Consider the following 13,376-nt stretch of genomic DNA (forward strand, 5'->3'; position numbering starts at 1 on the left):
TATAGAACCTTGGTTAGACCGCACCTGGAGTACTGTGTGCAGTTTTCGTCCTCTTACCTTAGGAAGGGGATTCTTGCCATACAGCGAGTGCAACAAAGTTTCACCAGACTTGTTTCCGGGATGGCGGGACTGCCCTATGAAAAGAGATTGGGGAAACTGGGCCTGTATTCTCTAGAGTTTTGAAGAATGAGAGGTGATCTCATTGAAACCTACAAAATTCTTAAAGGGATAGCCAGGGTAGATACAGGTAAGATGTTTCCCCTGATTGGGGAGTCTAGAACCAGGGGACATAATTTCAAAATAAGGGGGAAGCCACTTAGGGCAGAGATTAGGAGAAATTTCTTTACTCAGAGGGTTGTGAATCTTTGGAATTCTCTACCCCAAGGGCTGTGGAAGCTCAGTCATTGAGTATGCTCAAAGCAGAGATTGAAAGATTTCTAAATGCAAATGACATAAGGGGATATGAGGATAGTGTGGGAAAAAGGCACTGAAGTGGAAGATCAACCATGATCATGTTGAACAGTGGGGCAGGCTCAGCGGGCTGAATGGCCTACTCCTGCTCCTATGTTCCTATCCCCACTTCTGACCCTATGATTGAAGGAAGGTCATTGATGAAACAGCTGAAGATGGTTGGGCATAGGACACTACCCTGAGGAACTCCTGCAGTGATGTCCTGGAGCTGAGAGATTGACCTCCAACTACTACAACCATCTTTCTTTGTGTGAGGTATGACTCCAACCAGCGGAGTGTTTTCCCTGATTCCCATTGACTCCAGTTTTGCTAGGGCTCCTTGATGCCATACTCGGTCAAATGCTGCCTTGATGTCTCACCTCCTCCCTTGAGTTCTGCTCTTTTGTTCATGTTTGAACCAAGGCTGTAATGAGGTCAGGAGCTGAGTGGCCTTGGCGGAACCCAAATTGAGCATCACCGAGCAGGTTATTGCTAAGCAAGTGCCGCTTGATGGCGCTGTTGACGACACCTTCCATCACTTTACTGATGATCGAGTGTAGACTGATAGGGCAGTAATTGGCTGGGTTGGACTTGTCCTGCTTTTTGTGTATAGGACATACCTGGGCAATTTTCCACATTGCTGGTTAGATGCCAGTGTTGTAGCTGTACTGGAACAGCTTAGCTAGGGGCATGGCAAGTTCTGGAGCACAGGTCTTCAGTACTATTACCGGAATGTTGTCAGGGCCCATAGCCTTTTCAGTATCCAGTGCATTCAGTCGTTTCTTGATATCAAGTGGAGTGAATCGAACTGGCTTAAGACCCTGTGATGCTAGGGACTTTGGGAGGAGGCCAAGATGGATCATCCACTCGGCACTTCTGGCTGAAGATTGTTGCAAGATTGCCTTGTCTTTTGCACTGATGTGATGGGCTCCCCCATCATTGAGGATATGGATATTTGTGGAGCCTCCTCCTCCTCCTGTTAGTTGTTTTAATTGTCCACCACCATTTACGAAAAGCTGTGGCAGGACTGCAGAACTTAGGTCTGATCCGTTGGTTGTGGGATTGCTTAGCTCTGTCTATTGCATGCTGTTTATGCTGTTTGGCACACAAGCAATCCTGGGTTGTAGCTTCACCAGTTTGACACCTCATTTTGAGGTGTGCCTGGTGCTGTTGCTGGCATGCCCTCCTGCACTCTTCATTGAACAAGCTTGATGATAATGGTAGCGTGGGGGATATGCTGGGCCATGAGGTTACAGATTGTGGTTGAGTAGAATTCTGCTGCTGCTGATGGCCCACAGCGCCTTATGGATGCCCAGTTTTGAGTTGCTAGATCTGTTTGAAGTCTATTCCATTTAGCAAGGTGCAGTGCCACACAACACGATGGAGACTATCCTCAATGTGAAGACAAGATTTTGTTTCCACAAGGACTGTGCGGTGGTCACTCTTACCAATACTGTCATGGACAGAAGCATCTGCGACAGGCAGATTGGTGAGGACAAGGTCAAGTATGTTTTTCCCTCTTGTTGGTTACCTCACCACGTGCCGCAGACCCAGTCTAGCAGCTATGTCCTTTAAGACTCGGCCAGCTCGGTCAGTAATGGTGCTACCGAGCCACTCTTGGTGATAGACATTGAAGACCCCCGCCCAGAGTACATTCTGCACCCTTGCCTCCTTCAGTGTTTCCTCCAAGTGGTGTTCACCCTGATTCATCAGCTGAGGGGGGGGCGGTAGGTGGTAATCAGCAGGAGGTTTCCTTGCCCATGCTTGACGTGATGCCATGAGACCTCATGGGGTCCGGAATGGATGTTGATGACTCTCAAAGCAGCTCCCTCCCGACTGTATACCACTGTGCCGCCATCTCTGCTGGGTCTGTCCTGCCGGAGGGACAGGACATACCCGGGGATGGTGACAGCGATATCTGGGACATTGTCTGTAATATGGATTCTGTGAGTGTGACTAGGTCAGGCTGCTGCTTGACTGGTCTGTGGGACAGCTCTCCCAACTTTGGCACAAACCCCCAGATGTTAGTAAGTAGGACTTTGCCGGGTTGACAGGGCTGGGTTTGCTGTTGTTGTTTCTGGTGCTTAGGTCGATGCCGAGTGGTCCGTCCGGCTTTATTCCTTATTGACTTTGTTGCAGTTTGATACAACTGAGTGGCTTGCTCGGCCATTTCAGAGGGCATTTAAGAGTCAACAGCAAATTTCCTTCCCTAAAGGACATTAGTGAACCAGATGGGTTTTTAGACTATCGACAATGGTTTCATGGCCATCATTAAACTAGCTTTAAATTCCAGATTTATTAATTGAATTCAAATTCCATCTTCTGCCGTGGTAGGATTCGAACCCATGTCCCCAGAGCAAAACCCTGGATCTCTGGGTTACTAGTCCAGTGACAATACCACTACGCCACCGCCTCCCTTATTTCAGCATTAGGAGACCGCAAATTGCCTAGAAAATGGGTGGAACATAGTTTGATCTCTCCCCCCAAGTTTTGGAAAAAGCAGGACAACGAGACTAAGTTTCTCTATGCATACATTAAACTGAGGCCTTGACTACCTGTTCAGATGGATAGAAAAGATTCCACAGCATTTTTCTAAATATAAAAAGGAGCAGGTTGCTGTCCCAATGTCCTAGCTAACATTCAGCCTTCAACCAATATCAAACAGATTAAATAGTCATTTGTGGGAATGTGCTATTTACTAATTGTTTATAAAACAAGAGTGACTGCACTTTGAAAACAATTAATTGGTTTTGATGAGCTTTGGGACACCCTATGTTTAAGCAGTTAGCTCTTTCATAAAGCTGTCACATGCTAAATGGGCCAACTGGCCTCCTTCAATGATGCTCTTTTGAAAGAAAGAAAAAAGACTTGCATTTATTAGATTAGATTAGAGATACAGCACTGAAACAGGCCCTTCGGCCCACCGAGTCTGTGCCGAACATCAACCACCCATTTATACTAATCCTACACTAATCCCATATTCCTACCAAACATCCCCACCTGTCCCTATATTTCCCTACCACCTACCTATACTAGTGACAATTTATAACGGCCAATTTACCTATCAACCTGCAAGTCTTTTGGCTTGTGGGAGGAAACCGGAGCACCCGGAGAAAACCCACGCAGACACAGGGAGAACTTGCAAACTCCACACAGGCAGTACCCGGAATCGAACCCGGGTCCCTGGAGCTGTGAGGCTGCGGTGCTAACCACTGTGCCACTGTGCCGCCCCTTATATCAAGCCCCTTATATCAAGCCTTTCACGACCACAGGACATCCCAAAAGGGTTTTACAGCCAATAAAGTACTTTTGAAATGTAGGAAATGTGGCAGCCAATTTTTGCACAGCAAACTCCCAAAAACAGCAATGCGATAATGAGTTCCGAAGAAGGGTCACTGACCCGAAACGTTAACTCTGCTTCTCTTTCTACAGATGCTGCCAGACCTGCTGAGTGAATCCAGCATTTCTTGTTTTTGAATGCGATAATGATAGTCTGTTTTTATGATGTTGATTGAGTGATAAATATTGGTCGGGACTCTGGGATAACTCCCGTGCTCCTGTTTGAAATAGTGCTATGAGATCTTTTACGTCCAGTTGAGGCAACAAATAGGGCCTCGGTTTAACGTCTCGTATTGTCAAAGGTGCTGTCTTTTGTATAAGACTCCCTCAATATTGCACTAGAGTTTCAGCCTTGATTTTTGTGCTCAAGTCCTGGAGTGGGCTACCAACTGAGTCACAGCTGACACTTGAGTCACTGACTCATGTCCCATGGGTGGTAGAAGTCCTCCAGTAGAAATAATACATTTATCATATTACTTTCATCAGTTGGATTACCTTTTATCTCGTAAAACGTGGTGCAGTTCTATGTGAAATAAAGCAGTTAAGTTGCACAGACAGGAGCATTCTGTCCAACTTGATTTTTATGGCATTTGTTATTTAGTGTCAGAGGTGAGAACGTTAATATGAGGAGAGGTGGTTTCCACTCCAAAGAGGGATTTTTAAAAATAGATAAGATGTCACTATTCTCTGAACATAAATGGTACTTGTTTCCTAATTGTAGTTTGACGGGGACTAAATAAATGTGAATTCTATAAATTTAGTACAACAGACTATCAATGGGATGATACTAGCATACCTCTGAGATAAAATCTTATCAAAATAAAATTTAAAATAAAATTTTAACCTCTCGGCACCAAGAAGAATAGGAACTGGTTTGATGAAAATGACAAGGAAATTCAAGATCTGCTAAAAATAAAAAGGTCAACTCATCAGGCTCACCTGGCTCAGCCGGCCAGCCAAGAGAAAAAGACAGCCTACCATCAAGCATGCAGCACCCTTCAATGTAAACTAAAGAACATCCAAAATGACTGGTGGATCACACTTGCAGAAAAAACTCAACTGTACGCTGATACTGGTGACATAAGAAGTTTCTATGAAGCACTAAAATCTGTCTATGGACAAGCACATCAAACCCAAAACCCCTTGAGGAGTGCCAATGGCAAGACCCTACACACTAACAAGGAGTCAGTCCTGGATTTGACTGGTCAGAGCACTTTGAAACGCTCTTCAGCGCCAAGTGCACAGTGCATGATACTGCCATCAATCGCATCCAACAACAGCCTATCAAAGAAGAACTGGATGAGCGCCCAACTCCGGAGGAAACTGTGACCGCCATCAACCAGATGAACAACAGCAAAGCTCTTGGAACCGATGGAATTCCACCCGAAGCCTTGAAGCATGGTGGCCCTACCCTATACACCAAGCTCCATGAGTTTTTCACGGCCTGCTGGGAACAGGGCAGGATTCCACAGGATCTTCATGATGACATTATCATCACCTTGTACAAAAACAAAGGAGAAAAATCAGACTGCTCCAACTATCGTGGGATTATCCTCCTTTCTACTGCTGGGAAGATCCTGGCTAGAATACCTCTGAACAGGCTAGTGCCTACCATTGCAGAAGAAAACTTCCCAGACAGCCAGTGTGGTTTCCGAGCAAACAGAGGCGCCACAGACATGGTATTTGCACTCAGATAATTACGAAGCAAAGGCCTGTACGTCACTTTTGTAGAACTCACCAAGGCATTGGACCATTTGACACAGTGAGCAGAGATGGACTTCGGAAAATCCTTGAAAAAACTTGGATGCCCACCCAGGTTCCTGGCCATGGTGAAGCAGTTTCATGAAAATCAGTACGGATAAATCAAGCAAAGCAGCGACCTCTCGAGTATTTCTGAATCTCCAATGGAATGAAGCAGGGGTGTGTGCTGGCCCCAACCTTATGCACCATCTTTTTCAGCACGATGCTGCAGCAGGCAACGAAAGACCTTAAGGAGGGAAGTCTTTGTATGCTTTTTTTAAATTCATGCATGGGATGTGGGTGTCGCTGGCCAGGCCAGCATTTATTGCCCATCCCTAATTGCCCTCGAGAAGGTGGTGGTGAGCTGCCTTCTTGAACCGCTGCAGTCCATCTGGGGTAGGTACATCCAAAGTGCTGTTAGGAAGGGAGTTCCAGGATTTTAACCCAGCGACAGTGAAGGAACGGCGATATAGTTCCAAGTCAGGATGGTGTGTGACTTGGAGGGGAACTTGCAGGTGGTGGTGTTCCCATGCATTTGCTGCCCTTATCCTTCTAGTTGTTAGAGGTTCCGACTGATGGAGGTCTTTCCAACCTCAGGCATCTTCAGGCTCACACAAAGACACAAGAAAAACTCATCCGTGAACTTCTTTTCGCCAATGACTGTGCCCTCCTGGCCCACAGACAGTCAGAACTATAACAGCACATTTTTCCCAGGTGGCACAACTCTTTGGACTAAAAATCAGTTTAAAGAAAACTGAACATCAGCCTGTACCCCAATAAGAATACAGACCATCAAGCATGGTCATCGAGGGAACTGAGCTGAATGCCATCAAGCGGTTTACTTATTTGGGGAACGTCATCTCGTTTGATGCCACCATAGACAAGGAAGTGGACAATGGGCTCTCAACAGCAAACAGTACATTTGGCAGACTCTACAATCCAGTGTGGAGCAACCACAACCTCAGAGCACAGACCAAAGTGTACAAAACCACAGTCCTCACCACCCTTCTGTATGGCGCCGAGTCATGGGTCCTATACCACTATCATGTACACCTTCTAGAGCACTTCCATCAGCGCTGCCTCCGCAGCATCCTCAAGATCCGCTGGCAGGACCACATCACAAACACTGAAGTCCTGGAAGCAGCCAACATCACCAGCATCGAGGCCATCCTCCTGCAAAGCCAACTGTGTTGGGTGGGTCACATTGCCCGGATGGACGACAGTCACCTGCCCAAGATCGTGTTATATGCAGAACTGACCACGGGTAAAAGGCACAAAGGGGCTCCATGCAAACATTTCAAGGACTCCCTGAAGAAGTCCCTCTCTGTCTGCCATATCGACCATCACCAGCAGGAAGCACAGGCCATAGATCCTGATGCCTGGAGATGCTACAACAGGAGGGCTACAGACACCTTTGAGACTGAGCGAAGAACCAGCATGAAAGAGAAAAGGAGGAGAAGGATAGATCCATTTGCCCCCAGCAGCGACAACACCTTCACTTGCACCTGCTGTGGGAGAATCTGCCGCTCTCGGACAGACCTGACTAGCCACCAGCTGGCCTGCAACCGATAAGTACAACCTTCCCAAAATCTGCATCCGCGAAGAAATACCAAGAGAAGGGTTGGGAAAACCACCGGATTAGGTGGTATGCTGATTTTACACCCCACCAAATGAGACCAATTTTAACCTTTCCTACCAGTTGGGAAACTGATGGGTTTGGATACAGTGGTGGTTTTATGTCCCACCTGATTTTAATCTCCACTGAAGTCAATGAGTAATATTAAAAGTGTGTTAGAACTTTCGGTTTATTAGAGATGTAGCACTTACTCATAGAAGGTTGGCTGCTTGTCTCATGTTCCAGTTCATCCTCCTCAATGCAAGTGTTAACATCAAATGGTCGTCCACTGGCCAATACAGTGTTCACCTCTGAGAGCAATGTCTGATTAGTGTACATGTGGAGGTTGAGTGGCCCCAATAGTGAGGATGAGGATGGGCCACCAGCTGAAGGACTGTTGTTACTTGAAATGTTTTGTGTCCTTCTAAATGGATTTGTGTGGTCAAATAAGGACACTGCAATTGAAGCTCTGGTTCGTGCTCCTGTAAGAAATACAAGTTTATCAAATGCATTCTGAAGAAGAAAGGCAATTACCACTGAAAATCATAAAAGTGTTTAAATTTAAAGGTTTAAAGTAAGATAGTTTATTTGAAACCTTTAATGAAGTCTGTGTTTCATTTGAACAAACAGCAAACTGGATAAAAGTGATAGTAATGAGTGGAAATCTATACAGCAGAGGTCCAAGTGCATACACAGGTAAAAAGCACTGCAACAAGCAAAGCTTTTAATAACAGATATATTCAGGATTTTTATAGCATTCCTTTATCAGAATAGATTTCACAGCTAAATACTCTCCACTCGAAACATATTTCTCATTTAGCGAGACACTGCATCCAGTTTGATTTTATTTTATTTTTCATAAAGGCCCTAAAAAGTTCAATCTGGTATCGTTTGCAAGCTGTTTCCTGGTCTATCAAGATTATGCAGCCATGTCACTAAACCTATTTAGAGAACTTACCTCTGCCTTTCATAATATAATCAATGGCTCGATCATTGATTGCAGCCTCACTTGGCTTGATATCCAAGAACGGTTTGTTACCGATTCCCATAGACACCATTTCTTGCATTCGTACCTCTGAAACAGATTTTCATTATGTAATATTAAATGTGAAGTAAACTAGTTCAACACATTCACTAAGATCAACAACATCCCTAATATAAAACAACGGACTCCAATCACCCCCCGCCTCCTCAGCCTTAGGCTATGCAAAACCTCAGTTTTCCATCTGACCCACAGATGGCTTCAAAGCCCACGTGATATTCAACTTCTCAACCATTTAACTTCCACCACTGCAACATCTCCTGCCTCTGCTCCTACCTCGTCCCCAGTGCTGTTGAAAGCACACTTTTGTCACCTCTAGATTCTCTGCGGGAGATATTTGTGAGCGCCATTTTCAGGCATCATCCTATGGTGAGGTCCAAGGAGCTCTTGATATTGGGCCTCAAACCTTACGATACTGAAGATGGCACTGTGTGAGGAAGCCGGACAGGTAGTGATGGGGCTGGGACTCGGGGGAGACATTGGGGGCTGGGGAAGGAGACATTGGACTTTGAGTATTTGGCAGGCATCGAGCAGGTGGGTGGCGGGAGGAGAAAAGACGACAACATTGGAAATTGCAGCCTGGAGCTGCAGTGGTGGCTATCGGGATAGTGATCGTGCTGAGTACTTACCTTTTTCCTCCACATAGCCGATCTTTACAGCTAGTTTTCCATGGGCAAACCAATGTTGCAACAGGGACCTGAAACAGGCATTAGGCCCCTTCTTTACATATGGAAAGGGACCCAATATTTGTTTCTGGCGTGAGTAAAGAGTGCTTCGTTTGACCTTACCCAATATGGCAGGTGGCATACCTTCCACTTGGAAATGTGTGCACTTCTTTCCTTCCATTTTGGGGGCTTGGGAGGTCAAGTAGTACCTGAAAAAATGAGCCCAAGTTATCCAAGTTATTCCCAAAAATCTTCTTTGCTGAACTCTTGTCCTCCACATTTGATAAACTCCAACTTGACCCACACTCATGTGCCTATATCCCAGCCCTCTCCAAGTCCCAGTCACCTATTACTCTCACAATTACTGATCTACACTGGTTCCATGTCTCCTAGCGCCAGTGCCATTGAATTTAAAACTTCATCCTCAGACCCCTCCATGTTCTCCCCCACCCTCCGCCAGTCAATGCCCCCTTTTAAAAAAATTTGTTCTTAGGAGGTGGGGATCCCTGTCAAGATCATCATTTATTGCCCATTTCTAAGTGCCCTTGAGCAGGTGGTGGTGAGCCACCTTATTGTACCACTGCAGTCCACGTGGTCTAGATACAGCCACAGTGCTGCTGGGGAGGGAGTTCCCAGATTTTGACCCAGAGACAGTGAAGAAATGGCAATATAGTTCCAAGTCAGTATGGTGTGTGACTTGGAGGGGAACCTGCAACTGGTGGTGTTTCCATGAGTCTGCTGCCCTTGTTCATCTAGGTTACAGGTTTGGAAGATGCTGTCGAAGGAGACATGGTAAGTTGCTGCAGTGCATCCTGCAGTGGGTACAAGCTGCAGCCACTGTGTGCTGGTGCTAGAGGGAGTAAATGTTTCAGGTCATGGACAAGGGAGGGAGTAAATGTTTCAGGTCATGGACAAGGTACTGATCAAGTGGGCTGCTTTGTCTTGGATGGTGTCAAGCTTCTTGAGTTATTGGAGCTGCAATCATTCAGGTAAGATGACAGTATTTCATCACACTCTTGACTTATGCCTTGTAGATGGTGGACAGGCTTTGGAAAGTCAGGAGGTGAGTTACTCGCTACAGAATTCCCAGCTGCTGACCTGCTCTTTTATCCACAGTATTTATATGGCTGGTCCAGTTAAGTTTCTGGTCATGGGGAGATGGCTAGATTCTCTCTTGTTGGTGATGGTCATTGCCTGGCACTTGTGTAGCACAAATGTTACTTGCCACTTATCAACCCAAGCCTAAATGTTGTCCAGGCCTTGCTGCATGCAGGCATGGACTGCTTTATTATCTGAGCAGTTGTGAATGGTACTGAACATCCCCATTTCTGACCTGTTGTTGGAGGGAAGATTACTGACGAAGCAGTTGAAGCTGGGCCTAGGACACTACCCTGAGGAACTCCTGCAGCAATATCCTAGGGTTGAAATTACTGGCCTCCAACAACAACAACCATCTCCCTTTGTGTTAGGTAGTACTCCAACCAGTGGAGAGATCTGCCTCGAATCCCAGTGAATTTTGCTGGGACTCCTTCATGCCATATTCTGTCAAATGCTGCCTGCACGTCACTCTCACCTCACTTTACCTCTAGAATTCAGCTCTTTTGTCCATGTTTGGACCAAGGCTGTAATGAAGAGTGAAGCTGAGTGGCCCTAGGGGAACCCAAACAGAGCAGCAGTGAGCAGTTTGTTACTGAGCAAGTGCTGCTTGATAGCACTGTCGACAACACCTTCCATCACTTTGCTGATGAATGACTGATGGGGCTGTAATTGGCTGTATTGGACTTGTCCTGCTTTTTGTGGACAGGACATTGTCAGCTAGATGCCGGTGTTGTAGCTATACTGGAACAGTTTGGCTTGCAGTGTGGCTAATTCCAGAGCACAAGTCTTCAGTTTTACTGCTGGGATGTTGTCAGGGCCCATTGCCTTTGCTGTATCTAATGCCCAGCCGTTTCCTGACATCACGTGGAGTAAATCAAATTGTCTGAAGACTCGCATCTATGATGGTGGGGACCTCGGGAGGAGGCCAAGCTGGATCATCCACTCAGCATTTCTGGTCGAAGGTGGTTGCAAATGCTTCAGCCTTGTCTTTTGCACTGATGTGCTGGGCTCCACTATCATTGAGGATGGGGACGTTTATGGAGCCTCTTCCGCCTGTTTACAGGGATAGGCACCGACATGCTGCACCATGGACATTTGACAAAATTATTGACTCAGCCATGGACACGGGGGCAATTAATCTGTATATAAAGTGTATAGCCAATCAATGCCATCAAAGCACAGTCCGATTTAAAAAAGCACATTTCTCCCTATAATTAAAACAGCTAAGCATATAAAAATCAATGGAGAGCAGCACAACTATATTAGCTAGCTAGCAAACAAGCAAAATAGTATGCAATGCCAATGCAAATTACTTTTGTTGACAGAATAGAGCTAGCTACACTATGTCACGGGGTGGTAGATGGATTTTATCGGATGACCTCTGTGGATTCACACTGTGTCAGGATAAATAAATCATGAAACTCAAGGAGAGGATTGTTATTGCGGTCATTGAGGTGAGGCAGTCGAAAAATCAGCAATAGGAAGACGGACAATTTCTCACACTGCCGTTGTCACAAGACAATTTAACCTGTGATGGTCTCTGTTTGTGCAACTTCTCCACCTGCTTGAAATATGTATCTGAAGACAGGACAGCCAACAAAAGGGCAGTGATCTCCAAATCAGGAGGATTTTGTAGGGTGAGGCAGATAGTACTTCAGAAGAGTCATGTAAAACAGAAAACCATAGTGTGACAGGAAGGGACAGAGAGATTAATGGTAGGTAGCCAAGACTAGTTTATTCATCTTGACAGGCTGTTAAACCAGGTCCTCGATTCTAAAATACAGAAACAACAGAATCCCTCATGGACAAAATGAAATTTGCTCATCAAAGCGAGTGACAAAATTAGATAAACACAATTACAAATAAACAGCACCATTCAGTTCCTCCAATAAAGTAAGTCTCTTGAATTCACTTATGTCTAGATCTCAGTCTATCACTGTCGATTCCGATTCAGCTCTGACAAGATAATTATTAAAAAGCTTTTCTGCAAAAAGTTGAGCAGTTCTTACAGCGTGTATTACTCAGTTAAAAAATGTTTAAGCCACTATCTTTAAGATTGTACTCCAGCCTAACTAATTTATGTCCAAGCCAAATTAATTACCTGTTAGCAAAGGTGCACTTGTAATGTAATTATATGAGACAGACAACTTTCAAATGACATTGGCCAGTCAGGTTATCTGCCCTCAAACTGGATAGAAAATGAAGCACATTGCAATTACTGATGATATATTTGTAAAACTTGTCCTTTAATCCAATTTGCAGCAAAAAAATCAGTTAATGACTGTTTTTAACATGGGCATTGAAACATAATAAATTTTTACTACGTCTTCCCTGAAAGTTTTTAAAACTGCAAATGCAGCATAGATTTTGTTAACGAATCGTAGACAGGTCACATAGATTAAGGTTTATTAAAGCTATCCATTACATTGTATTTAATAACTATTGTATATAGGTCAGCGGCATCCTGTTTTTGCCAATATCACTCAGCCCCATTACACTGTATTGTTGTATTCATGAGGAACTTACAGTGCTGACTTCTGGAGATTCCTGGATTTTCTTGCCTGATTTCCCCTCAATACAAGTTCTGGAACAATGTGATTCCAAGTGGATAGCAGCAGAATTGTGACATTTATATAGAAGTAAAAGTCCAGCAACGTTCAACGTGTCCCTGAACTTGTGTCCTAAGTAAAAGTAATGTGTGCCAGAGCACAGAAATCGAGACATTCCCTAATTTACCTTTGCCATTTAAAATGTGTTTACCTATCTACTAGTTTATTTTAAAACACAAGGTTAAAGGCATGAATCAGGGGTGTCCAACCTTTTCGCATGGGGGGACACATTACAATTTTTGTCTTACATGGGAGTTGGTGAGACAATTTCGGAAAGATAAAGGGATTAAAAATTTATCTTGCTATTAATCAAAACAACAGAAAATGTGCATTTTTGTGAAGAATGAGAAGACTAATTTATTAACTTACTTTCTCATCACTATGTTGGACACTGATTTAGTGAGATACCTAGCATTTTTTGCTTGCACAAGTGTCAGTGTTTGCCCACACACTTCTTGTAGTGATGTTAATATTCCGGATAGATGCCCATCTGTTAGGAGTGATTTTGATCACACTCTTTCCCTTCTCTCTGTCTGTCAGTCTGTCTCTCTCTCCCCCCTACTCTCTGTGTACCCCTCTCTGTGGGTTCCCCTCCACCCCTTGCCCTTGTCAATATGTTAATTGTGTATCGATTGATTATATGCAGGTGGAGGGTGTTAATAGGGGTCTTACTTGAGCACATAAGCAGACACTTACGGAGACTGGTGGAGGGTTTGAGTGAGGAGCTACATGTTGGTACTCCTTTTACTCTGTACAATAAATGTGAAACTGAGTAAAGATAGGCTTCAGCATTATCCTTCCATAACAAGCTTTCTTGA

At 44.7% G+C, this 13,376-nt stretch overlaps 1 protein-coding gene across 1 annotated transcript in view; it reads right to left on the minus strand.

Annotated features, from left to right (window-relative positions):
• plekhg4 (pleckstrin homology domain containing, family G (with RhoGef domain) member 4) overlaps nucleotides 1–13,376 on the minus strand; it is a 401,233-nt gene that overhangs the window by 36,952 nt on the left and 350,905 nt on the right. The window contains exons 20-21 of the mRNA XM_068049566.1: nucleotides 8,103–8,219; nucleotides 7,357–7,626 (exon numbers count right to left, since the gene is read on the minus strand). Of these exons, the coding sequence (XP_067905667.1) occupies nucleotides 7,357–7,626; nucleotides 8,103–8,219 (387 nt within the window). The remainder of the gene's footprint in view (nucleotides 1–7,356; nucleotides 7,627–8,102; nucleotides 8,220–13,376) is intronic.

The sequence above is a fragment of the Heterodontus francisci genome, chromosome 17, assembly GCF_036365525.1.
Source record: "Heterodontus francisci isolate sHetFra1 chromosome 17, sHetFra1.hap1, whole genome shotgun sequence".
Lineage (NCBI taxonomy): Eukaryota > Metazoa > Chordata > Chondrichthyes > Heterodontiformes > Heterodontidae > Heterodontus > Heterodontus francisci.